This window comes from Heterodontus francisci, chromosome 1 (assembly GCF_036365525.1).
Source record: "Heterodontus francisci isolate sHetFra1 chromosome 1, sHetFra1.hap1, whole genome shotgun sequence".
Lineage (NCBI taxonomy): Eukaryota > Metazoa > Chordata > Chondrichthyes > Heterodontiformes > Heterodontidae > Heterodontus > Heterodontus francisci.
The window spans coordinates 254334420-254361767 of NC_090371.1; the positions used below are offsets into that span (position 1 = coordinate 254334420).

At 42.8% G+C, this 27348-nt stretch overlaps 1 protein-coding gene across 7 annotated transcripts in view; it reads right to left on the reverse strand.

The window, feature by feature from the left end:
- The window catches only part of gab1 (GRB2-associated binding protein 1), a 280867-nt gene extending 257934 nt beyond the window's left edge, over positions 1–22933 (reverse strand). For 4 of the 7 annotated variants that reach the window (XM_068043057.1, XM_068043038.1, XM_068043011.1 and 1 more), the window contains exon 1: positions 22528–22933. Coding sequence is in view for 6 of the 7 variants with exons in the window: in XM_068043038.1 (XP_067899139.1) it covers positions 22528–22599 (72 nt within the window). In the remaining variant the exon portion in view is untranslated. Of the gene's footprint in view, positions 1–22262; positions 22378–22527 lie in introns of all 7 variants that reach the window. The other 3 variants (XM_068043045.1, XM_068043031.1, XM_068043017.1) reach the window with 2 other exon arrangements.
- Positions 22934–27348: the final 4415 nt, after the last annotated feature.

A 27348-nucleotide genomic window follows, 5' to 3' on the forward strand; every position in this document is an offset into this window, starting at 1 on the left:
TAGCGAGGGGGGAGGGGGAGAAGAGCGAGGGGGGAGGGGAGAAGAGCGAGGGGGAGGGGAGAAGTGCGAGGGGGGAGGGGAGAAGTGCGAGGGGGGAGGGGAGAAGTGGAGGGGGGAGGGGAGAAGAGCGAGGGGGGAGGGGAGAAGAGCGAGGGGGGAGGGGAGAAGAGCGAGGGGGGAGGGGAGAAGAGCGAGGGGGGAGGGAGAAGAGCGAGGGGGGAGGGGAGAAGAGCGAGGGGGGAGGGGAGAAGAGCGAGGGGGGAGGGGAGAAGAGCGAGGGGGGAGGGGAGAAGAGCGAGGGGGGAGGGGAGAAGAGCGAGGGGGGAGGGGAGAAGAGCGAGGGGGAGGGGAGAAGAGCGAGGGGGGAGGGGAGAAGAGCGAGGGGGGAGGGGAGAAGAGCGAGGGGGGAGGGGAGAAGAGCGAGGGGGGAGGGGAGAAGAGCGAGAGGGGAGGGGAGAAGAGCGAGAGGGGGGGGAACGAGAGAGAGAGAGTAATAAATTCATTAGTCATCTCATTTAAAGCTTCTTTACAAAATACACATTTGTTGTTGCTTTTAGTAGTAAGATAAATTTTAATGTCTTTATCTTTCAAAATTTGCTCACCAGCCCCCGGGCCAAGCAAAATCGCAATGCGGCCCTCCACCTGAAAAGGTTGGACAACTCTGCTATAGACAAAGCTAAGTGATGCCACAAGCAACAAATCAAATCAAAACTCTGTAGTCCTACCATATCAGTCACAAGTGGTTAATAATTTAACAACTAACAGGAGGAGGATGCTCCCTGAACATCCCCTTCCTCAACGACAGCTGAGCCTAGTATGCGAGTGCAAAAGGTTAACGCTGGAGCGTTTGCAACCATCTTCAGCCACAGGACCGAGTGGATAATCCATCTTGGCCTCCTTCTGAGGTCTCGATCCCAGAAACCAATCTACGTAATATCAAAAAACAGCTGAGTGCACTGCATACAGGGAAGGCTGGCTTCCCAACAACATCCCAGCTACAGTGCTGAAGATTTGGGCTCCAGAACTTACCATGCCCCTTGCCTTGCTTTTACAGTAAATTACAATACTGGAATCCACCCGACAATGTAGAAAACTTCCAGGTATGGCCTTTCAAAAACTGCTGGATAAATCCGATCTGGCCAATTACTGGCCCATCAGTCTATTCTCAATCATCAGCAAAGTGCTGGAAACTGTCATCCACAGTGCTATCAACTGGAACTTACTCATCGAGGTTCAGTTTGAGTTCCGCCAACACCACTTGGCTCCAGACCCCATTAGAGCCTTGGTCCAAACATGGACAAAAGAGCTAAATTGCATATGAGGCGAGAGTGACTATCCCCGACATCAAGGCAGCATTTGACCAAATGTGGCATTAAGAAGCCCTAGTAAAATTGAAGTCAATGGGAATCAAGGGGAAAACTCCTCATTGGCTGGAGTCAAATGGTTGTGCTTGCTGCAGGCCATTCACCTTAGCCCCAGGACATTGCTACATGGGTTCCTCAGGGTAGTGTCCAAGGCCCCACCATCTTCAGCTGCTCATCAATGACCTTCTCTCCATCATAAGGTCGGAAGTGGGGATGTTTGCTGATGACTGCACAGTGTTCAGAATTATTCGCAACTTCTCTGTTAAAGGTGATTTCCTGATTTCTTTCCCCCTCCCCTTCTTTATCAGGCATAATCTACTACTGATCTCTGCCAATGCAGCACAGGCTGAGGGTGAACCTTGGTCCTTCATGCTTTGTTGGCTCAGTAACTCACTACTTTATCTGCCGGAATCTTTGGGGAATGTTCATTTGTACATCTTTTAACATAAGCTTTAGTTAATCATCTAACACCTTGTAGTTAAAAAGCCAAATTGAGACACATTTAAATTCCACCATAATCGTTAATAGCTGATTACTCTGCTTGGAATTTACTCATTCATGCAATGTGGGCATTGTTTGGCAAGAATCCCTAATTGCCCTTGAGAAGATGGTGGTGAGCTGCCTTCTTGAAGCACTGAAGTCAAGATGATGTAGATACTATCACAGTGCTGTGTGGAAAGGAGTTCCAGGATTTTGACCCAGCAGCACTGAAAGAATGCCGACATATTTCCAAGTCAGGATGATGTGAGATTTAGAGGGGAGCTTGCAGTCGGTGGTGCTCCAATGTGTCTGCTGCCCTTGTCCTTCAGGTGATCGAGGTTGCAAATTTAGGAGGGTGCTGTTGAAGCAGCGTTGGCAAGTTGCGGCAGCGCATCTTGTAGATGGTACACACTGAAGTCACTGTACACCAGTGGTGGCACTGGGAATGAATGTGTAAAGGTGGTAGATGGGGTACGGATCATGTGGGCTGCTTTTTCTTGGATGGTGTTGAGTGTCTTGAGTGCTGCTGGAGTTGCACTCATCCAGGCAAGTGGACAGTGTTCCATCACACTCCTGACTTGTGCCTAGTAGATGGTGGACAAGCTTGGAGTCGGGAGGGGAGTTATTCACCACCAAATTCCCAGCCTCTGACCTGCTCTTGTAGCTGTAGTATTTACATGGATGGTCCAGTTAAGTTTCAGGTCAATGGTAACCTCCAGGATGTTGATAGCGGGGGATTCAGTGACGGTAAAACATTGAAGATCAAGGGGAGATGGTTAGATTCTCTCTTATTGGAGATGGTCATTGCCTGGCACTAGTGTGGTACCAGTGTTACTTGCCACTTAACATCCCAAGCCTCAATGTCGTCCAGGTCATCCTGCAGGCAGGCACGGACTGCATCAGTATCTGAGCAGTTGTGAATGGTAATGAACATTGTGCAATCAGTGAACGTCCCCACTTCTGACCTTATGATGGAGGGAAGGATGGATGGAGTAGCTGAAGACGGTTGAGCCTAGGACACGACCCCCTGACGAACTCCTGCAGCAATATCCTGGGGCGGAGATAATTGGCCTCCAACAACCACAACCATCTTCCTTTTTGATAGTTATGACTCCAACCAGTGGAGAGTTTTCTCCCTGATTCCCACTTACTTGATTTTGCTAGGGCTCCTTGATGCCAAGGGCAGTTACTCTCACCTTACCTCACCTCTGGATTTCAGCTCTTTTGTCCATGTTTGGACCAAGGCTGTAATGAGGTCTGGAACTAAATGGCCGACAGAACCCAAAATAAGCAGCGGTGAGCAGGTTGTTGCTGAGTGAGTGTTGCTTGATGGTACTGTCAATGACACATTCCTTTACTTTGTTGTTGATAGAGAGTAGGTGGTAATTGGCTGGATTGGAGTTGTCCTGCATTTTTATTTTTAAACAGACAGGACAAACCTGGGCAATTTTCCACATTGTTGGCTAGATGCCAGTGCTGTAACAGTACTGGAAAAGCTTGGCTAGGGGTGTAGCCAGTTCTGGAGCACGGGACTTCAATACTACAGCCAAGTTGTTGTCAGAGCCAACAGACTTTGCTGTACCTAGTGCCTTCAGCCATTTCTTGATAATACGTGGAGTGAATTGAATTGGCTGAAGATTGGCATTTATGATGGCGGGAACCTCAAGAGAAGGCAGAGATGGATCATCCATTTGGCACTTCTGGCTGAAGATGGTTGCAAATGCTTCAGCTTTATCTTTTGTACTAATGTGCTAGGCTCCGCCAACATTGAGGACGGGGAGGTTTTTGAAGTCTACTCCTCCACTAGGCTGTTAATTATCTATCACCATTCAAGTTTGGATGTGGCAAGACTGCAGAGCTTTGGTCTCATCCATTGGTTGTGGGACCGCTTAGCTTTGTCTACAGCATGTTGCTTCCGCTATTTAGCATGCATGTAGTCCTGTGTTGGCATCTCATTGTTAGGTATACCTGGTGCTGCTCCTGACATGCTCTTCTACACTCCTTATTGAACCAAACTTGGTCTCCTGGCTTGATGGCAACGGTAGAGTGAGGGATATGCCAGGCCATGAGGTTACAGATTGTGGTTGAATACAATTCTGTTGCTGATGGCCCACAGCGTCTCATGGATGACCAGTTTTAAGCTGCTAGAATTTATCCCATTTAGCATGGTGGTTGTGCCACACCACACAATGGAGGGTGTCCTCAGCATGAAGATGGGATTTGGTCTCAAGGATTGTTCGGTGGTCACTCCTACCAATACTGCCATGGACAGAAGCATCTGCGAGAGGTAGACTACTGAGGACAAGGTCAAGTAGGTTGTTGCCTTCTTGCTAGTTCTCTTACCACCTGCCACAGGCCCAGTCTAACAGATTTATCCTTCAGGACTCAGCTAGTAGTTGTGCTACTAAGCCACTCTTGGTGAACATTGAAGTCCTGCACCCAGAGTAAATTCTGTGCCCTTGTTACCCTCAGTGCTTCTTCCAAGTGGTGTTCAACATGTAGGAGTACTGTTTCATTAGCTGAGGGAGGGTGGTGGATGGTAATCAGCAGGAGGTTTCCTTATCTGTGTTTGACCTGATGCCATGAGACTTCATGGAGTCGTGAGTCAATGTTGAGGACTCCCAGGGCCACGCCCTTCTGCCTATATCACTATGTCACCACTTCTGATTGGTGGTGATGGAGCAGTGTGGGACATTGGCTGTAAGGTATAATTCAGTGAGTGCAGCAATTGCTTGTTTGCTCTCTGGGACAGCTCTCCAATTTTCGCACACGTCCCCAGATGTTAGTGAGGAGGGCTGTGCAGGGTCGATTGAGCAGGGTTACCTTTGTCGTTGCCGGTGACTAGGTCAAGGCTGGGTGGTCTGTCCTGTTTTATTCTTATTCAACTTTTGCATAGTGGTTTTATAGAATTGAGTGGCTTGCTCTGCCATTTCAGAAGGTAGTTAAATAATGAACCACATGCAGGGCATACCAAGTAAGGACGGCAGATTTCCTCCCCTGAAGGACATCAGCGAACCATATGGATTTTTACGACAATCCGGTGGTTTCATGATTATTACTGAAACTAGCATTTTATTCCAGGTTTATTACTTGAATTTCCCTTCATGTCTCCTGAGCATTAGTCTGAGTCCCTGGATTACTAGTCCTATAATGTTACCACTATGCTACCATATGTTAGTTACTCTCGTGGAAAAACCTTTGAAAAAGTTACACCTGGTTGAAAGAGGTGTAACTGGGTTTTTGAAGGCGTACTAACTTCATAATTACTGCAAAACACCTTCACTGCCACCGAGTAGCTAATTTTATATTTGTGGAATGTCAATTTCACTGTAATTATTTTTTTTAAATTAAAATGTGGAATTTAAATTGGTTTATTGTTATTTTTGCTTCTAGCTTAATCCCACCATAATCATTTATTTTGCTCTCTGAAAATTTTAATTAAAAGTGAAGGGTATTAAGCGCTTTTAACTTCCAGGCTTGCTTTGTGTAAATACTTTAATGAGATTGGCTGCTTACCTGCTTGCAGACATGTCTGCAGCTGAGTGCCACTAGAGATCCCTTGACTTGGTGTCAGATTTAAACAGAGGAAAAACACACTGCAGAGACCACTATGTCTTCGTGGGCAGATTCCTTCGAGATCAGCAGCAAGCACTGTTGCTTCGCCATTCCCTCTAAAATCCAGGCCATCATGTCCAGTGAGCTTGGCATGGCTGTACTGGAGGTTAGTTACCATGGCAACCTTCACTCGATTAACAGGCTGGAAACTATCCCATTGAACATGATGAAAGTATCAAACTGAACTGTTCAATAAAACTGAGGTCAGAAGTATTAAGACAAATGTTTCAAAGTCAGATATTTGTAACTTTGTAGAACACTATTACTTTAGAAAACTGCAGCCATCTCTCTTTTGCACACACAATACTCGCTTCGGATAGCTGAACATTTGCTAACTTAAGGGGAAGCCCAACAATGGTAGTTCAAAACTTTCATCAAAAACCAATTGTTCATCCAACATAATAAAAAAAAATCACCGACTTCTTCAGAATATTCTTTTAAATTCAAGGTTTCACCATTGTGTAACTTCTGGAAAGAAGTTCAGTACATTTATTTCTTCTAACATTACAATGGTCGAAGTGAATTGAGTTTCAAAAGCAAAAACTCGAACCAAAATAAGAGAACAAGCTGTAACATTTTTATATGTTTCACACATTTCGGGTCATGTTTCTGATGCCAGGACCTAACATGGCTTTATTCTTCACAGTTCAACTTATATATACACAATATAAAAACAATGCAAGAGGGTACTTGGATTTAGAAATTACATAATTTAGTTGAATGCAATATATTGAAAGTGGATATGACAAAAGCAAGCAATTTTTGAAATTGTTCATCTCCTTTCCTACATTTCCTTTTGCCCCCACCACCCCATCAAAAAGAATTAGGGTGCGAGATGTGAAAACACTGGTTTACAGAACAAAATCTGAGTCGGCACGCAAATTACAAGCAGTATCCAAAGACAACAGCCGGAATTTTATGGCCCTCCAACGAGTGGGCTGGCGGGGGAGGGGCCTTAATATTTAGTGGAAGGTGGGGGCAAGGCCATTCCCACCTTCCCGCCCCTGCTACAATTTTACCTGGGGTGGGGGGGGGGGGGGGGGGGGGAAAGGGGGAGAGAGGGGGGCGGCAGCAAGAAACTGCCCACCCACCCCAGACCAATCAAGGCCCTTAAGTGGCCAATTAATTGCCACTTGAGGGCCTCCTCCTGCCACCACTGGGGTGAGGGAGGGGCGGGGTGGCAAAGGCCCCAAGAAGGCCGCTGTTGGGGGAGCACCTCTTGCCCCATGGAGAGCCACCCCCAAAGCCCCAACTGCCCCCACCACACAACACTGCCCCCCACCCCAACCAATCCCCCTTGCCTTGACAGACCCGGCCGATTGTCCCCGGCGAGGCCCCAAAAACGTACCTGTCTTCCAAGGACATCCTTCACCTTTCTTGCGATGGCTCAGTATAGTCCTAACAGTGGCCACTGCTCCCGGTGATGCTGCTGGGACAAACAGCTGTCGGCCCGTTGATTGGCCAGCAGCTCCATTAGGCAGGACTTACTGCCTCAAGGAGGTGCAAGTCCCGCCCAAGACCAATTAAGGGCATGGGGAGTGAAAAATCCCAGCATGGTTCCCCAGAACCGCTGGAGGTGTGCTCGCTCCCGACTTTGCAGCCAGTGGGCGGGGCCTCCCGCCTAACATATCTAGCTGGTGGAGTAAAGAAAAGCAGAACTAGAAACAAAATAGAACAGTTACCACAGCGCACTCGAAGAGGAGCTCCATGAGGGAACATTAAATATGTTAGAAAGTTTACTGCAAAAAAAATTGTGACAACGTACAGGCGCAAATGGTGGGGGAGAATTGATTATCTATATCACAACAAGATGCAAACAGCAAATGAGGCTGTAACACAAAATAAATAAAAAGCTCAATTATTGTCCAATGAACTAGTTAAGCCAAAACCTTTCTGCCTGGAGCCTATGTTGCTTTGTCTATAGAAAACTGATCAGAGATACATACCACAAACTAGTGCACATATGAAGTAAAAGTAGGCAATGAATAAGGTCTTAGCTTTGCAGCAGAATATAGTGTCTACAATTCCAGGAATCTAACAGTAATATAGATATTAATGGATTGTTACACAGATAAATTAAGATCCCCCCCGCCCCCCCCGCCCCCAACCGGAAATCGACCAAAGTTGATTGGTGATCTGTTGAGAGATCTTCAAGATTATGGAGAGTTGCATTCAGAAAAATAACAAATAGTTTCCATAAGTCATTGAGACAGTAGCAAGAGGTCACAGATTCAAAATCTCAAAAAACTGAAGGAGAGGTCATCAAGAAATTGTCTACACAAAGGACGGTTAGAATGTGCAATATTGTGCCACGAATCATGACTGAAGCAGAGCCCCTGATTACTTTTAAAAGGGAATTAAACAGTTGTTTCAAAAAAGAAACATTGAAGGCTTCAGGGAGCAAGTGTGAGAGAGATTGGACTTGATGGCTTGTGCGAACAAAAACGCCAGTATAGACTTGACGGGTTTAATAACTATTTCGGCGCTGTAACACTCTATGATACACTTTTAAATCCTGGAGAACTAGCAGCAGAGTCCAGCTCCACAGAGTACTGCTTCGACAGAGTACTGAACTCAGGGAATTTGGCGCAGTGAGGGAAGAGATACTATTCTGGTCTTTTACAAAACAAGGAGCAGTTCAAGTCAGGGAGTGAATGATAGCAAGACCTGACATCTGAAGTCTACAGGCATTAATTAGGTGAGCAGGGAGGTGTTTATCTATATTACAGAGAAACTCAGCGGCAGCAGGGGCAGTGGCGGACCTGGGTGGAGACTGAGCGCAGCGACTGTGGAATTAAAATGGGGGTGAGAGCTCCAATGAAATCTCCAACAACAAAAGCAATATCTGCAAAACAGCTATAGTGATATCCCAAACAGGGAAGGAGCCGATTGGTGAGTATCTGGTAAGTGTTTTTAGTTAATATAGTCTATAAAGTAAAGGTATGACAGGGAACCTCAGTCCTGTGAAATGTACATCCTGTGCCATGTGGGAAATCCTGGATGCTTCTCGTGGCCTCAACGACCTCATGTGTAGGAAGTGTTGCCAGCTAGAACAGCTCGAGCTCCACAGCTATATCAGTGGCTGGTGTCACTACAGGGCACAGGCAAGACTGAGAGCTTCATGATTAGCACATTTCTGGAGGTGGTCACACTGCAGCTTAAAAATGTGCAGGCAGAGAGGGAATGGGTGACTGCCAGAAGGACAAGGAGGACTAGGCAGGGCAGGAATCCTATAAGTGCATCTCACTTCTGAACACTGGTGAGACTGATGGTTCCTCTGGGGAGTGCAGGCAGAGCTAAGGCCACTGCACCATGGGTGGCTCAGCTGCAGAGTGGGGAATTAAGAAGAGTGGAAGAGCAATCGTGGTAGAGAATTTGATAGTGAGGGGAACAGACAGGTGTTTCTGTGGTTGCAGACGTTACTCCGGAATGGTATGTTGCCTCCCTGGTGCCAGGGTCAAGGATGTCACTGAGTGGCTGCAGGGCATTCGGAGGAGCGAGGATGAATAGCCAGAGGCTGTGGTCTATATTGGCACCAATGACATAAGCAGGAAGAGGGATGAGGTCCTGAAGGCAGTGCTCAGGGAGCTAGGAGAGAGACTGAAAAGGAGGATCTCAAAGGTAGTAATCTCTGATTACTCCCAGTGTTAACAAGTACAGAAATAGGAAGATAAAAGCAAAATACTGCGGATGCTGGAAATCTGAAATAAAAACAAGAAATGCTGGAACCACTCAGCAGGTCTGGCAGCATCTGTGAAAAGAGAAGCAGAGTTAATGTTTCGGGTCAGTGATCCTTCTTCGGAACTGACAAATATTAGAAAAGTCACAGGTTATAAGCAAGTGAGGTGGGGGTGGGGCAAGAGATAACAAAGGAGGTCTAGATTGGACCAGGCCACATAGCTGACCAAAAGGTCACAGAGCAAAGACAAATAATATGTTAATGGTGTGTTAAAAGACAAAGCATTAGTACAGATTAGGTGTTAATACACTGAATATTGAACAGCAGCAAGTGCAAACCTGAAAAAAAAACAGTGGGTAAGCAAACTGAACAAACTAAGATGAAATGAAATAAATGCAAAAAAAAGATTGTAAAAAATGTAAAAAAGAATGTAAAAGAAAAAGAAAAAATAACTAAAAATGAAAGTAAAATGGGGGGCTGTCATGCTCTGAAACAAAGAAAATCGAACCAAGGAGGTTGGCAGTGCTAAATGTTATGTACTTGAAAGCAACAAGTCTAGGGCAGGAGTCTGCAACTTGCAACTCCAGAGCCTCATGCCGCTCGAATATCTCATTTGTGGCTTCCACGCTTTTCCAGTTAGATCACATTAAAATGAAAAAAAGGCTTTAAAAAAATTTAAGTCAAGTAAGAGCCATGTTTTTATTGTGGAGATAAAAAGCTAATCATTATGCTGCACTTTACAGTTTCAAATGATCATTTTAACGAAAAACATCACTGTGCTCTAAATAAACCTGTTCGAGTGGTATAGCTACACCATGATTAGATAGATAATGCCTTCGGTTTGATGAACAGGTTTTGCAGTCATGACCATTATTGTTTCTAATACTGCCGAGCCGATAAATTATTCTGAATGTGCTATTAGAAGCTATCTTTTTCTCACAAGAATCAATAGCTGAAAAAATTGTCTTAATTCTATGTATCTTAAGTTATAGTTTATGTTAAAGATGACTTTACTGGCAAAATTACAGTAAAAAGTCAAAAAACATGATAATTGTTAGGTTTTTTTTGTATAAGTAAATTCAATAAATGTGTTTCATCATATATGCAAATTGTGCATTTGATCATAGACACTTGGCAACTTGCCAAGTATTTGATATAGAAATGCTGAAATTTCATCTTGCAGCTCCCAATAGCTTTTATTTTAGTAAGTCTTTTTGAAATAGGCTCTTCAGGTAAAAAAAAAAGATTGCTGACCCCTGGTCTAGGGAATAAGGCAGATGAGCTGAGAGTACAGATTGACACGTGGGACTATGATATTATAGCTATTACTGAGACATGGCTGAAAGGAGAGCAGGAATGGCAGCTGAATATTCTTGGTTAACAGGGTTTTCAGATGAGATAGAGAGGGAGATTTAAAAAAAGGGGGGCCGGAATAGTGATTAAAAGAAACAATTACAACTGTGAGGAGGTATAATATGGCAGAAGGATCATCAAATGAGGTCATATGGGTTAAACTGAACAAAAAAGGGCAATCACACTATTGGAAGTGTACTGTAGACCTCCAAACAGTCAGAGGTAGATGGAAGAGCAAATATACAAACATACAAATTAGGAGCAGGAGTAGGCCATTCAGCCCCTCGAGCCTGCTCCGTCATTTAATAAGATCATGGCTGATCTGAATGTGGCCTCAACTCCACCTTCCTGTCAATCAAGAATCCATCTAACTCAGCCTCGCATATATTCAATGACCCAACCTCCAATGCTCTGAGGAAGCAAATTCCACAGACTAATGACACAAAAATATTTCTCCTCATCTCCATTATTAAAAGGGAGACCTCTTATTCTTAAACTGTGTCCCAGAGTTCTAGTCTCCCCCACAAGAGGAAACATCCTCCCGGTATATACACTGATCAAGTTCTCTCAGGATCTTTTATGTTTCATTAAGATCACCCCTCATTCTTCTAAATTCCAATGAATATAGGCCCCACCTGTTCAACCTTCCATCATAAGATAACCCCTTCATTCCAGGAATCAGTCGAGTGGACCTTCTCTGAACTGCTTCTAATGCAATTTTATCCTTTCATAGGAACATAGTAAGGAGACCAAAACTGTACACAGTACTCCAGGTGTAGTCTCACCAAGGTCCTGAACAGCTGCACTAAAACTTTCCTACTTTTATACTCCATTCCCCTTGCAATAAATGCCAACATTCCATCTGCCTTCCTAATTACTTGCTGTACCTGCATACTAACTTTTTGTGATTCATGTACAAGGACACCAAGATCCCTCTGCACCACTGAGTTCTGCAATCTCTCTCCATTTAAACAGTATACAGCTTTTTGATTCTTCCTGCCAAAGTGAACAAGTTTACATTTTCCTACATTATACTCCAACTGCCAAATTTTTGCCCATGCACTTAACCTATCTACATCCCGTTGCAGACTTTTTACCTCCTCTCGACAACTTACTTTCCTTTCGATCTTGGTGTCATCAGCAAACTTAGCTCCCATACATTCGGTCCCTTTATAGACTGTAAATAGCTGAGGCCCCAGCACTGATCCCTGTGGCACTCCACTAGTTACAGCTTGCCAACACCGATAAAACCCATTTATTCCTACTCTCTGCTTCTTGTTAGCTAAACAGTCCTTTATCCATGCTAATATGTTACCCCCTCCATTATGTGCTCTTATTTCGTGTAGTAACCTTTGGTGTGGCACCTTATCAAATGCCTTATGGAAATCCAAGTACACCACATCTACAAGTTACCTTTTATCCACCTTGCTTGTCACTTCCTCAAATAACTCTTAAAAAAATTAAACACGATTTCCCTTTCACAAAACCATGTTGACTCTTTCTGATCCCATTATGATTTTCTAAGTATCCTGCTATAACCTCCTTAATAATGGATTCCAGCATTTTCCCAATGACAGGATGTTAGGTTAACTGGCCTTTAGTTAAATAAAAGCAAAATACTGCAGATGCTGGAAATCTGAAATAAAAGAAATGCTGGAAATACTCAGCAGGTCTGGCAGCAACTGTGGAGAGAGAAGCAGAGTTAACGTTTCAGGTCAGTGACCCTTCATCACCTGGCCTTTAGTTTCCTGCTTTCTGTCTCCCTCCTTTCTTGAATAAAGGTATTATAATTGCTATTTTCCAGTCCAATGGGACCCTTCCAGAATCTAAACAGTTCTGGAAGATTATAACCAAAGCCTCTACAATCGCTGCATCCAATTCTATTAAGACTGTAGGATGCAGGCCATCTAGTCCTGGGAAATTTTTTAATTCCTCTCTGGCCACAGGGGAGGTGCCAGAGGACTGGAGAACAGCTAATGTGGTCCCACTATTTAAGCAAGGTTGTAGAGATAAACCAGGTAACTACAGACCAGTGAGTCTCACGTCAGTGGTAGGGAAACTATTGGAGAAAATTCTGAAGGAAAGAATCCTCTTGGAGAGGCAAAATTTGATTAGGGATAGTCAGCATGGCTTTGTCAGAGGGAGGTCATGCCTAACAAATTTGATTGAATTTTTTGAGCATGTGACCAGGTATGTAGATGAGGGTAGTGCAGTTGATGTAGTTTACATGGATTTCAGCAAAGCCTTTGACAAGGTCCCACAAGGGAGACTTATCAAGAAAGCAAATGCACATGGGATACAAGGTAACTTGATAAGGTGGATTCAAAATTGGCTTAGCTGTAGGAGACAGAGAGTGATGACAGACAGCTGTTTTAGTGACTGGAAGCCAGTGTCCAGTGGCGTACCACAGGGATCTGTGCTGGGTCCCCTATTGTTTGTCATTTATATAAACGACATAGATGACGATGTGGGGGGCAGGATCAGTAAGTTCGCGGATGACACAAAGATTGGCCGAGTGGTTAACAGTGAGGTAGAGTGTCTTAGGTTACAGGAAGATATAGGCGGGATGGTCAAATGGGGAGAAGAGTGGCAGATGGAATTTACCGCTGAAAAGTGTGAGGTGATACACTTTGGAAGGAGTAATGTGACACGGAAGTATTCAATGAATGGCCTGATACTGGGAAGTTCCGAGGAACAAAGGGACCTTGGTGTGTTTGTCCATAGATCTTTGAAGGCAGAAGGGCCGGCTAAAAGGGTGGTGAAAAAGGCATATGGGACACTTGCCATTATCAATCGAGGCATAGATTACAGAAGCAGGGAGGTCATGTTGGAGTTGTACAGAACTTTGGTAAGGCCACAGCTGGAGTACTGCAATTCTGGTCGCCACATTATAGGAAGGATGTGATTGCATTGGAGGGGGTGCAGAGGCGATTCACCAGGATGTTGCCTGGGATGGAACATTTAAGCTATGAAAAAAGAGGTTGGATAGGCTTGGGTTGTTTTCACTGGAGCAGAGAAGACTGAAGGGTGACCTGATCGAGGTGTACAAGATTATGAGGGGCATGGACAGGGTGGATAGGGAGCAGCTGTTCCCCTTAGTTGAAGGGTCAGTTACGAGGGGTCACAAGTTTAAGGTGAGGGGTGGGAGGTTTAAGGGGGATTTCAGGAAGAACTTTTTTACCCAGAGGGTGGCGACGGTCTGGAATGTCCTGCCTGGGAGGGTGGTAGATGCAGGTTGCCTCACATCCTTTAAAAAGTACCTGGATGAGCACTTGGCACGTCATAACATTCAAGGCTATGGGCCAAGTGCTGGCAAATGGAATTAGGTAGACAGGTCAGGTGTTTTAATGCATCGGAGCAGACTCGATGGGCTGAAGGGCCTCTTCTGCACTGTATTATTCTGTGATTCTGTGAACTTGTCAGCCTTCAGGTCTAATAGTTTCCTCAGCACTTTTCATTGATGGTGATTGTTTTAAGTTCCTCCCTCCCCTTCACCTCGATTTTCAAGTTTTCTGCGTCTTCTACAGTGAAAACAGACACACAATACCTGTTCAATGCCTCTGCCATTTCCTTGTTTTCCATTATCAAATCCCCAGACTCTCTCTCTAGAGGACCAACACTAGTTTTACTCACGCTTTTCCTATCGTTAAGACTGAGGCGGGAGGAGTTTACTGACTTTCTCTAGTTCCACTTCTCTACAGATGAGAACATATATGTTAATGTTTACCTAGTTACCGATACAGCCAACTATATATTCTATCTTTATTTCAGAATAAAATCCACCAATCAGATTTCTTTAATAAACAACAAAGTTATTAACTTATATAAAACAAGATTTATTCAGTTGTTACGAGGATTTTTTTTGCAGTAAAACTTAGGATTCTGTGTTCTTAAAGACTGAAAAAGGATTTTAGTAGACATGGATTCACCTGCAAATAGATGATCTTTATGGATATTTTGAAAGGAAGATAGAAAGAAATCTGAACTGGTAAACAAGGACTGGAATGCAGGTAACTTCAAGGAAACCAGCAGGGGGTTGACCTCAGAGATATCGTCTTATGACTACAGCGAATTTATGACTGGGCATGTAAGTTGTTTATGGAAGGTTTTGGTTTCAGTTTTGAACTTTAAAAAGCCAGTGAATTTGGACAAAAAGCAGGCATTTGAAATTTGATTTTGACCTGCCTGGAGATCAGAAGACTCAGCAAAGGTATTACCAGAATGGGTAGCTAAGTCATACTGAAAGATCTCAATTTTGATCTCTAAACTGTGCTGTTAGCTTACTTCAGACAAGGCAGTGTTAGGGGTACAACACATAGCCTCAGCAACTTGTGCCTGATGCTCACCAACCTTATTTACCACATTACATGCATTTACATACATGCATTCAATACCCATGGTCGACTGCTTCGCATTTGTTGAATCTGATCCCTACTTCTGAACTATTATTTATTCTAGTGTCACTTGTCTCTCCCACTCTTCTGTGCACCTTGTTTCTTCTCTCTAATGTTTCCTCCTGGTGCCCATCCCCTTAATGGATTTTGCTTTGCCACCACCCCCGCACCCCTCTCCCTCTCTATCACTTCTCTTTCTTCCTTCCTTTCTGGTGGATGGTATGATGTGACATGGATGAGAAAGGAGCCCCCAGCAGCTATAGTCTGCATTTGGGATGATGTTGCAGGGAAAATGTAGCTCCCTTACCATCCCTTCCAATCGTTTGTGCTTCTCTCCATTCCCTTACTCCTATCACATCCACTGTCCAATCACATTCACACAACCCCTTCCACATCGCGCAACCACTCACTCCTATCATTTCCTCAACCTCTTTGAACTACCCATTCAAGTCCTGTAACGTCCCTTCAACTTTGCTTTGTCAATCACCTTGGCCCCATTTACTCCCAAGGTTAGGCAACAAGAGGTCAGAGGCCTCCTCACCTTCAATCAATCTACTTTCCCCTTCCTTGCAGTACGCTTCACTTAGAGATTTTGTTTGCTTTCAAAATACAACTTAAAAATGTTGTTTAGAATAATGGAAGAAACTGCCTGTCTTTCTTTTTGTGCCTATCACCCCCATCTCATTGATGTTAGAAATTATAACGTCTTTGTGACCTGAAGGTTGTTTCCAGTGGGGTTACGCAGGGCTCAGTACTGAGTCCCTTGCTGTTTGTGGTATATGTCAATGATTTACACTTAAGTGTAGGGTTATGATTAAGAAGTTTGTAAATGATACAAAAATTGGCCATGTGGTTGATTGTGAGGAAGAAAGCTATAGACTGCAGGAAGATATCAATGGACTAGTCAGGTGGGCAGAGAAGCGGCAAATGGAATTCAATCCAGAAACCTGCGATGCAATACATTCAGGAGGGCAAACGAGGCACGGAAATACACAATAAATGGAAGGATGCCAAGAAGTCAAGAGAAACCTTGGCGTGCATGTCCACAGTTCACTGAAGGTAGCAGGACAGGTAGATAAGGTGGTTAAGAAGGCATATGGAATACTTTCCTTTTCTGGCCAAGTCATAAAGTATAAGAGCGGGTGGGGGGGGTTGATATTGACATCACGCATGTCCTGTGGTACTGCTCCCTCGTCCCAGCACTGTCAAAGCAGTTTGTAGAGTGCTGAAAGTATAGCAGGCTTGGCACTCTTGATTATTGCAGGGTTAATGCCGTCCTTCCCAGGGGCTTTTCCGCTAAAAGCGGGGCTAAAGTATGGCGACTCGCAGAGACTTAGCAGTTGGCAGGAAAAAGAGACAGAAGCACAAGGGGAGAGCCAACTGTGTAACAGCCCCGACAACCAATTTTATCTGCAGCACCTGTGGAAGAGTCTGTCACTCTAGAATTGGTTTTTATAGCCACTCCAGGCGCTGCTCCACAAACCACTGACCACCTCCAGGTGCTTACCCATTGTCTCTCGAGACAAGAAGGAAGAAGGAAGAAGAAGAGGGGTGGGTTATGCTAGAACCGTTTAAAACACTAGTTAGACTGCAGCTAGAGTACTGCGTACAGTTCTGGTCATCGCAGAAAGGAAGGGATTGCATTAGAAAACATAGAGGAGATTTACAAGGAAGAATGGAGAATTTTAGCTAGGAGAAAAGATTGGATAGGCTGGGGTAGTTCTCCTTTGGAACATAGGAGGCTGAGGAGAAACTTAATTGAGCTGTATACAATTAGGAGGGGCCTAGATAAGAGTGGATAGGAAAGACCCATTTCCCTTCCTGGGGAGGTCAATAACCAGGGGCACAGATTTAAAGCAAATGGTAGAATGATTAGAGAGGAGTTGAGAATATTTTTCAACAAAAGGGCAGTGGGAGTCTGGAACTCGCAGTCTGAAAGAGTGATAGAGGCAGAAACCCTCATCGCGTTTAAAACTACTTGGATATGCACTTCAAGTGCCGTAACTTACAGGGTTAGGGACCAAGAGCTAAAAAGTGAGATTAGGCTGGATAACAATTTTTCAGCTGGCACAGACATGATGGGCTGAATGGCCTGCTTCTGTGCCATAAATTTTCTGTTTCTATGTTTACACCATGCACTGAATTTCATATGTAATAAATAAGTAGGGCAAGGAAAGTAAAAGTTTTCACATCTTTTTTCAACAGGCCATCAAATCCAAAGCACAAACTGGAAGATATGATTGTTATAGTCAAGTGAGGAGAGGTCGAAGGACTTCCCTCTTTTTCCTCTCCTTGTTTGACCACAACAGTTTAATAATTTCTTAAAGTGATGTACTGGCCAATTCAGTAAGTGTTTTATTACTTACTTGCTATGATCATAACAAGAACCAATTGGACAGGTTTTCTTGAGTTTAACAAAGAGGTTAACTTTATTGTAACTAAACCGAATAAAAATAATAAACAACGCACCAACTTTCACACACACACACACACAAGAGATTTACACACATACAAATAGGTTACAGAGTGGGGAAAGGTAGATTGGTTGAGTTAGAGCCCATAAAAAAGGTATACAGTCTGTGCGGTTTTGTGATTTAGCTGTCTTCTAGCTGAATTCAGTGGTCCTCAGGCTTTTAGTTTGAAGAGGTAGATGACTGGTTCAGTGAGTCTTGTGAAAATATGGAGATGGATGATTTCCTCCAAAGGGGTTTCTGATTTTGCATACTCCAGCTACAGTGAGGTTAGGCTGAATAACTCTTTTGGTTGGCACAGACATGATGGGCTGAATGGCTTCCTTCTGTGCCATAAAGTTTCTGTTTCTATGTTTACACCATACCCTGAATTTCCTATGTAATAAATAAGTAGGGCAAGGAAAGTAAAAAAGGAAAGACAACAACAGGATTTGAAAGCTTTCAAGCTGGAATGGAGAGAGAGAGAGAGAGAGAGAGAGAGAGACACCTCCACTTAGGGTCTGCTCATGTCAGAGTCCAGTTGCTTCTCCTCTGCTACAGAGAAAAACACCAGCTTAAAACCACAGGTGGGGAGAGGTTTGTCACATGGCAGTCACTCAGTCATTCATTCAAACATAGCAGTATTTCTTGCTTGCTCAGAGAACAGGTAGTTCCTTTAAACTTCCTGGGTCTTTGTTCGTGCTGGGATATTAGCAGACATTTCGTCTCTCTGCTCACAAGCATTGCAGTGTTGAATACAGCGTTGCAAATTAGGTGATCACCATAAGCTGAAAGGATGACTTAGTTGGCAGCTTGTCTTTTTAAAAATGTATTTTCAAAAAAAAAAAATACAAATTCAGATCTCCAGCCAGTGGATTTCAGAAAATTATTTAAAAAAACACACTGGCTTAACAATGATATTCCTGCACTTTAATTTGTAACTTGGCATTAAAATGCACAAACTTACTATCAGTGAAAATGCATAGTTGTGTTGAATTAAACAAATATGCAACAAGTATGTGAATCAGATTATAAAACATTCAGCTAATTTGTGTGGGTTTTCCTGCATTCATGCAATGGCATGTTAAGCACTTGCATGGTCTGATGACAATAATGATCACTGAATCCTCTGGCGTTAAGACTGATGTTACTAAATACAGAAAAAATGTAGCTTTGTTCCTCCCCCATTTTAAATTGTGGCAGCCTGTTCACATCAAGAAAACCAATGACAAACTTTCACTCAACAGTTAGTTCAATGTTGCCAGAGATTTTCAAAATGTTCTGTTTAGGGGACCATCTGCAAACTTAGACAAACTCCTCTCAAGCCCCGATCCTAACTTGCAGAAGCTAACGTCAGTTACCCGAATAAAAATAGCACTATTAGCATACAGGATGCGATATGTAACACATTAGTTAATCAACACATACAGAAAAATCGAGCAATGATTCACACAAGCAGAAATCTATTGGATCAAGATACCCCTGCAGACCAATTTGAAAATCTATGTACAACATGTTCTGTAGGCCGGCATAATTACCAAAAGGCCTATTTAATGAATGAAAACAAGGGGGTGACTGAGTTTTTGCAAAGCTAAAGCACTGAACTTTGCACTGGAAGATCAGAGTCTAATTCCTACTACTTGATTCCAATAATAAACCAAGGTTAGATTCAGCCTACAGCTATCCAAAATTCTGACGTCCAAATGCTCCTCCTCCATATCATCAGCCAATAGAAATGTATTTTTGTGTTCTCATCAAAATACAAATCTTCTCATTTCAGGCAGCCAGTGTCAGCATTAAGCACTCCCAAATCAGATCCTGAGTAAAGCTCCCTCTGCTCAGCCCCAATTATGCCTGAGTTCCAAACACAGGAGAGCATGCCTACTGCCCCAATGTCACATGTTTTCCATTTGTCACACCAGTCACCATATGAACTCTCGTAATGAGAGGGGCAGTTTTGTGCTGTAATCTCATGATCAATACCCATTCCAAACAAGATCCTCACAGCTGGAAGATCGATCAATCTGAGCTTGATTCGAACCACACGGTCTCAGAAGTAAAAGGACAGCGTTTAGCCCACACCAACAATTTCCCTTAAAGGGCACCATCAACATCAAATGTATATTTTGCAAAAAAGCAACCAAGATAAACAGGACAACTCCATCAAGTGCATCCATACAAATTTTTAAAAATAAACTCAGTTGCAGCATGGGTCTCAACATTTATGCAATCCTTGCCTCACATGACCTTTCCACTCAGTTTTCCTCAAAGGGTTACATTTGCCAATTTTATTAAATCAATTTAATGTTAAGAAAAATTGAGAAATGAAGGCAAATCACCATTCATACACTGGTTCACTTACTGATGGGGAAAGAAGGACTCTCACAGTAGCCAAACACCTTTTAGAAAAAAAGATCACCAGTGAAACTGAAGATCATGGAACAGAAGCAAAACAACTGCAAGTTAGACTAACTCAAGGGAGACATACCAGTAATACCGGTCTCAAAAGCCCTTTTTCAGACTGCCATTGGCATTAACCATAATGCTGAAAGTGTCAGTGGAAACACGGCTAACATTACTATCTCTTAGAGAACAACCCAGGATATTACACATCCAGTTTCAATCTGATGTGTTTTTACATTTAGAGATGTTACTGCTGCAAATTTTGTTTCTCTTCTTCACCAACTTCCTCTTGCTTTTGCTACATCATGATTTTATAGTTACTGTGAAAAAGGGATATTTTGAAAAATCGACATCACACACACAAACTGGATTTTATAGGAGACGGACAACAATTCTCAAAGTTTGCAGTCTCATTCCTCAAACTGACATTCCATCAATAAGCGACAAAATTAAAGAAAAAAAAAACCAGAAAGGTAAATATACTGCAAATGCCAGAAATATGAAACAAAAAACAAACAATACTGAAAACACATCGATCATGGGGGCAAAAAAGGTGAGTTAAAGCTTCTGCACTTCAAAATTAATCCACTGGCTATGAAGTGCTTTGTGGTGAAGATGTCACGGGTACGACATACATCCAAGTTCTTCTCTTAATTGGGGAGCCAAGTGCAAGGAGACCAATACAACTTTCTCCCAAACATTTTTCTCTCGAGCATTATCACAAACAGGACTTGAATAAATAAACCATCTCAACCCACAGTGGCGCAAAACTTCTATTTTCACTTTCATCAGGCTCAAAAATATTGCTAACAAACATTTGTAATTTATATCAAATTCCTATTCTTAATTGTTATTTATGCTACAAAATTATTATGAGGAACATGGTACTGACTCATGCTGAAGGGGGAATTGCACATTTTACATTCATGTTTATTCAGTCTACATTTTGATCATCAATATCGATGATTAACAAGAGGAGAATATCAGTGGCTCATTGTATATGCAAATGCAGAAATCACTGACAGATACTGCAAAAGGACACCTGACACCTATCTTACTAAATTTATCCTTTCTCTTCGATTCTACTGGAAAGGAATATACAAACAGCAGAAAGTGATGCTCACTTCTGAACACTTCAATCCAACAGTGTGAAAAGGTTACACAGTTACAATTTTAAAAGTCTTGAAATTCAATCACAACAGCAAGACATTTACTGCTCTGACCAATCTGAGTGTTCTCTGCAAGTAATTAAGTCTTCAGGAAATCGCTGGGGAAAAAAATTTAACAGACTTACTAAAAATAAATCCAGGAACTTGGACTCAGCAACAAACCTTTTGTCACGGGTATAGTCACCATCAATAAAACTGTGATTAAACTAAGTAAACTCTTTAGGAAAATGCTGACTAAAGAATTGTATTTCCAACAGAGCACACCTCAAAAGTATATCTCGAAGATGTATGGTTTTCAAATTTGTTTAATTATGACATTTTCAGATTGCCACATGAAAGTAGTCACTATATTTAAGCCTACCTTAAATTATTTGACTCAAAAGTAAAGCAGGCACCACAAAACCAAAAAGGTTCAAAGTCCCCACCACTAAAAATTATTTTCTCAAGCTGCAGTAAATAAATAGTTCATTAGTTTTTCAAATCTGCAGACTGAAGCACACAAAAGTTGGAATACTTAAATTTTCAAACTAAGTTAGGTGCTGACCTGCAGTAAAACGCCATTACGACTTTCATGTGAGAATGAGACCACCCAAAGCTCACTTGAACAATTCAATTGCGGAGAAAGTTATAAAAAAACTTAATGAATGTCACAAACTTCTGCCTAGGCTACAGATTTCTACAGAAATGACTTAAGATACATTTTAATACAGGGATCTATCTCCCCATGGTTGGCTGGTCCAACAGTTCTAGTTCAGGAATGATGTCCCAAGCTGTAGGCACCTCTCAAACAAGACTTGTCTCCGGTGAAAAGCCCAGTTGCTGTCACCTTTTATGATTGAAAACATTTTAGCTTCGTTCTAGCCGCCTGCTACAATATTACAATTCCAAGACGTACCACCTTGAGGTTGAGACACCCATGACTTTTCAAGAGATTTACCTCATCCTTCCACGTCGTTTGACATTGCACCTGTATTAAAATACATCAACACCCATTTCACATCAAATGTTTTAATAGTCGCAGCCAAGTTAATGGGTGTGCCCCATACTGGAAACTTGCTTTCTGACAGTTTGTGCTATTCAACAACCGTTCCCTTGAAAACTTAATCGCTGCTCGACATATGTCGGGGATCTGATCTTTCCCGTGTTCAGCCAGGAGTGACTTTAATCTCGCATGAATTGGATCAAAAAATTATAAACATCAAACCATATATGCATAGACACAAGACTCCATAACAATTTTATTTACAACGCTGGAAATCTGGAATCAACTACTGCATACACTGTGCCTTGCTGGCAATAATTCAATTCGACTTTTCAATAAAATTGTGTTACGTACAGTGATAACAATTACATACCAAGAAGATTAAAGTGTAAAACAACAGTGCCCATCGGTTCGTATGCATTCATTGCATTCCTTAGTTCCAGTATTAAGGGTCGTCAATTATGTCGTGCCAAAAGGAATATCGGTCACTGTTCAGAATGAGCAATTAATTTTGTACAGGTAAACGTTAACTTTTACAATCTTGTAGCCACATCACTGCAGACTTAACCCAGTTTAATCTGCAATACATAATCAAAATATCAAATTTCAAAAGTAATTTTTCGTTGAAAAAAACTTACGTAACGTCTCAACTTTTTCTCCGGTGGAGACTTCCTCAGCCAGCCGTTGTAGACGATATCGCCACCACTCATCTTGTTAATCAGGATAAGGCTGCAAATGGAAGACAAACCAGGATCGTCTCTCTCACACCCAGTCCAGGAACTATGAGCCAACGTCCCAGCACAGCCCAGGTGTACACACACACACTCTCTCTCCTTTCCCAATTCCCCGTTCGACAATCTGAAAGGAGAAACCGCACTCGGTGATGGTGGCTGAGTATGTGGAGTGTGGACTCTCCCGCTCTGCCCGGCCCAGCCCGGCTCGACCGCTCTCGCGCCGCAGCTCCCTGGGATGATTGACAGCTGCGCTCCCGCGAGCTGCCTGCAGACTTTCCCAACAAAGTCACCGACTCCAACCGATCCAACTATTCCGTGACGTATACGACGTGACATGACGTGAGCCAGTGTGTCTGCAGGGGGAGGGGAGGAATTCTCGCACAGAATTGTGGGATTTGTAGTTTAAAGTCTCGCGGCTTCTACCCCCCCCCCCCTCCCCCCCCATCGATTTTACTCATTGTTTTGGTGTCCTGGTTGCAGCAGTAGGTATATGTTCAGCACCGAACCCGCCTCCTCTAGTGTGGGGTGGGGGAATGCCCTGGTCACCTTGCTGCCATCTGAAGTGAAGAGACGGTGGAGTTTTGGGGCTGGCAGTGGCATTAAAACATTGCGTATTGAGCGAGGGGTAGAGACAGGGCCTGTGTTACATTGACACTGGTCACTCCAGTGCGAATCTCCATATTTATAACAGGAAAAGCCGTGCCATCCCAATGGGTTAGGCTTCTGTTTATTAGGGGACTACATTTCCCAGTAGCGGTGGCATTCGCAGCGTCTGGGAATTGCAGCCATTCTCAGCCCTGGCCGGGATGGACAGATTGTAGATGGGGCAAACTCAGTGTTAGATTTCAGGTACAATAATATAAACAACAGTCTATCCAGAATATAACTTATTTAAGTGCTTGTCTCGGTCAGATGTAACATACGTTGTATGTTTTAAATAAAAAAGAGATTTGCATTTTTTATACCTTTGAAAAAAGGCACTTTTAAAAGTGAGTTTTTTTTTCTTGGCAGAAGTGCAAGGTTGCTACGACACCCAGTTCATGATTGGATTGTGTCATGAGAAAATCATTATGCTGGCTGGGAAAGGAATCCGCGGAATGCAGCAGAAAAGATCGCGCAGATTCCGACAGCTCACTTGAAGGTTCCTCTGTGTGTGGATATGTTGAGTGGGAAGTCACAAGATCGCAAGGTAACCACGGAGATGGAAGACTATTAAAGTTATTAATCTAGAAAATAACTTCCACACAGTTACCCCATCCACATAGGAAATCATATTGCCTCCTCCTGCAGAACTCTTCCTCCCCCCCCCCCCGCCCCACACAACAAACATTTACAAGGGACTGGTTTGTCTGGTTCGGCATTTTTTTCCCCAAACTGATCCGAAAAGCATACTTTTTTCATACCTTTTTTTTAAAAAAACAAGTCACCACACACTGGATAGTCTAGAGTGTATATCTCGTAATAAAACGACTTAAAACACGAGTGTGTGTTTCTAAACAGCATTGCCAGTGGTTCTTTAAATGGATGATCAATTTCTGCATTTAAAATTGTTTAGACTCTTTACCCTCGACTACTTAAAATAAAATTGCGACGAATTGTGATGAGCTTGCTTGAGATGTTTTTAACTGGAGTGTACTGATTACTTCATCGCAGAACTGGTTGGAAAGATCTGCTGAGTCAGAATAAGCAGGGAGCTGAATTGACATGTACGGTAGAATTAAAAGAATGCTGAAGCATCTTTTGGTTAATGGCTGGCTACCTCTACTAATGTTAGTTCAACTCCTTTTAACATCCAAATTCAATAATTCAGCCACTCTCTCCTAGGGGAGTCATTCAATCTTCAAACAGAGACTCTAGTTTTTAAATCAAAAACTAAAGTGCCAAAACACTTTTTGGAGAATTTTATTATTGCAAGGGTTTACATTTATATTACTGTCAGGTATCAGTATAAATGAATACATTTAGCTAAACATACCAACGTTAACATAGATGGAAGGAATATGTTGGTTAGTACAATTCCAAATATTGACATTATTTTCACATTTTTAAACAACTTAAATTATTGGAATGGACACACATTGAATGTTCTGCACAATTTTGGGGTCCCTACTTTTTCTCTTTCTAAATTTTGTGTTAATCAAGATGAGGGATGTCAGTCCTGGAGAATCAGACATTTAAAACAAATTTAAAACAACCCTGTGTCAGTATCTAGGACTCCTGTTCTGATATGCTGCATGTCTATAACAGCAACTTGCCTTTACATAGCACTTTTAACATAGTAAAGCATCCCAAGGTGCGTCACACGAGTGTAATCAGACAAAAGTTTGACACCAAGCTAAAGAAAGAGACACGAGGACTGGTGATCAAATGTGTGGTCCAAGAGGTTGGTTTTAAACCGTGTCTTAAAGGATTTGAGAGGTGCAGAGGCTAAGTGGTTTAGGGAGGGAATTCCAGAGGTCAAGCACTGGATGGATGAAAGCGTTGGATGGATGAAAGCGTGTTTGCCAATGATGACGTGAAGGAAGTTGGGGCTGCACAAGAGGCCAGAGTTGGAGAAGTGAAATTTAACAGAATAAAATTTCCTCCACTTTATCAAAAACTTTTGCCTTCACTAATGTCTCCCCACCTTAGCCTCAGAAGAGCACATCTCTCTGTTTGGCGTGCAGGCCATGCTTTGTTCAGATTAAGTTAGAGGTTTTTGTTGAAAATTAATGAAACATCTAATGTTGTTTTCTACAGACTAGGAGAATGACAGGTGTGTACAGTTTTAAATTGTTCATTTCTCAATGTAATTTTGTTAGCTGGAACAAAGATCTGCCAATCATAACATATGTACGATGATTTTTTTAGCACTTTGTAATCAACTAACAAACAATGTAACTGGTATAAATGTGCTTTTTTATTCATGCTGAGGATATCACTAGCAAGACCAGCATCTAATGTCTATCCCTAGTTTCCCGAGAGAAGACAGAGGTAGGCCACCTTCTTGAATGGCTGTAGTCCATGTGGTAAAAGTACTCCCACAGTGCTGTTAGGTGGCAATTCCAGGATTTTGACTCAGCAATGATGAAGGAATGGCGATATATGCCGAAATCTGGTTGCTGTGTGACTTGGAGGGACTGAATCTTTAAGCTGGTGTGTCGATCAGATGGACTGCTTCATGCTGGATGGTGTCGCACTTCTTGAGTGCTGTTGCAGCTGCCGCATCCAGGCATCACAATCCTAACTTGTGCTTTGTAGATGGTGGAGAGGCTTGGGGAGGCAGAAGGTGATCCATTCACTGCAAAATACCCAGCCCCTGTCCTGCTCTTGTTGCCATGGCATTTATGTGGCTGGTCCAGTTGAGATTTTGGTCAATGGCAATCCTAAGATATTTATACAAACATACATACAAACATACGAATTAGGAACAGGAGTAGGCCACTTGGCCCCTTGAGCCTGCTCCGCCATTCAACATGATCATGGCTGATCTGATTGTAACCTCAACACCACATTCCTGCCCACCCCCAATAACCTTTCACCCCCTTGCTTATCAAGAATCTATATACCTCTGCTTTAAAAATATTCAAAGACACTGCTTCCACCGCCTTTTGAGGACGAGAGTTCCAAAGACGACCCTCTGAGAGAAAAAAGTTCTCCGCATCTCTGAGTAAAAGCGGCGGCCACTTATTTTTAAACAGTGACCCCTAGTTCTAGATTCTCCCACAAGAGGAAACACACTTTCCCCATCCACCCTGTCAAGGCCCCTCAGAATCTTATATGTTTCAATCAAGTCACCTCTTACTCTTCTAAACTCCAGCGGATACAAGCCTAGCCTGTCCAACCTTTCCTCGTAAGACAGCCCGCCCATCCCAGGTATTCGTCTGGTAAACCTTCTCTGAACTGTTTCCAACGCATTTACAGCCTTCCTTAAATAAGGAGACCAGTACTGTATACAGTACTCCAGATGTGGTCTCACCAATGCCCAGTATAGCTGAAGCATAAAACCTACCTTGTATTCAATTCCCCTCGCAATAAATGATTGCATTCTATTAGTTTTCCTAATTACTTGCTGTACCTGCATACTAACCTTCTGCAATTCATGCACTAGGATACCCAGATCCCCCTGCATCTGAGAGATCTGCAATCTCTCACCATTTAGATAATATCCTTTTTTATTCTTCTTGCCAAAATGGACAATTTCATATTTTCCCATATTATACTCCATTTGCCAGATTTTTGCCCACTCACTTAACGTATCTATATCTCTCTTTACAACTTACTTTCCTACCTATCTTTGTGTCATCAGCAAATTTAGCAACTAAACCTTTGGCCCCTTCATCCATCATTTATATAAATTGTAAAAAGTTGAGGCCCCAGCACTGATCCCTGTGGCACACCACTCGTTACATCTTGTCAACCTGAAAATGACCCATTTATGCCTACTCTCTCTTACCTGTTAGCTAGCCAATCTTCTATCCATGCCAAAATGTTGCCTCCTACACCATGAGCTTTTATTTTCCACAAAAACCTTTGATATGGCACCTTATCAAATGCTTTCTGGAAATCTAAGTACAGTACATTCACTGGTTCCCCTTTATCCACAGCACAGGTTACTTCAAAGAACTCCAATAAATTGGTTAAACATGATTTCCCTTTCACAAAACCATGTTGACTGTGCCTGATTACCTTGAATTTTTCTAAGTGCTCCCCTATAACATCTTTAATAATAGCTTCTAACATTTT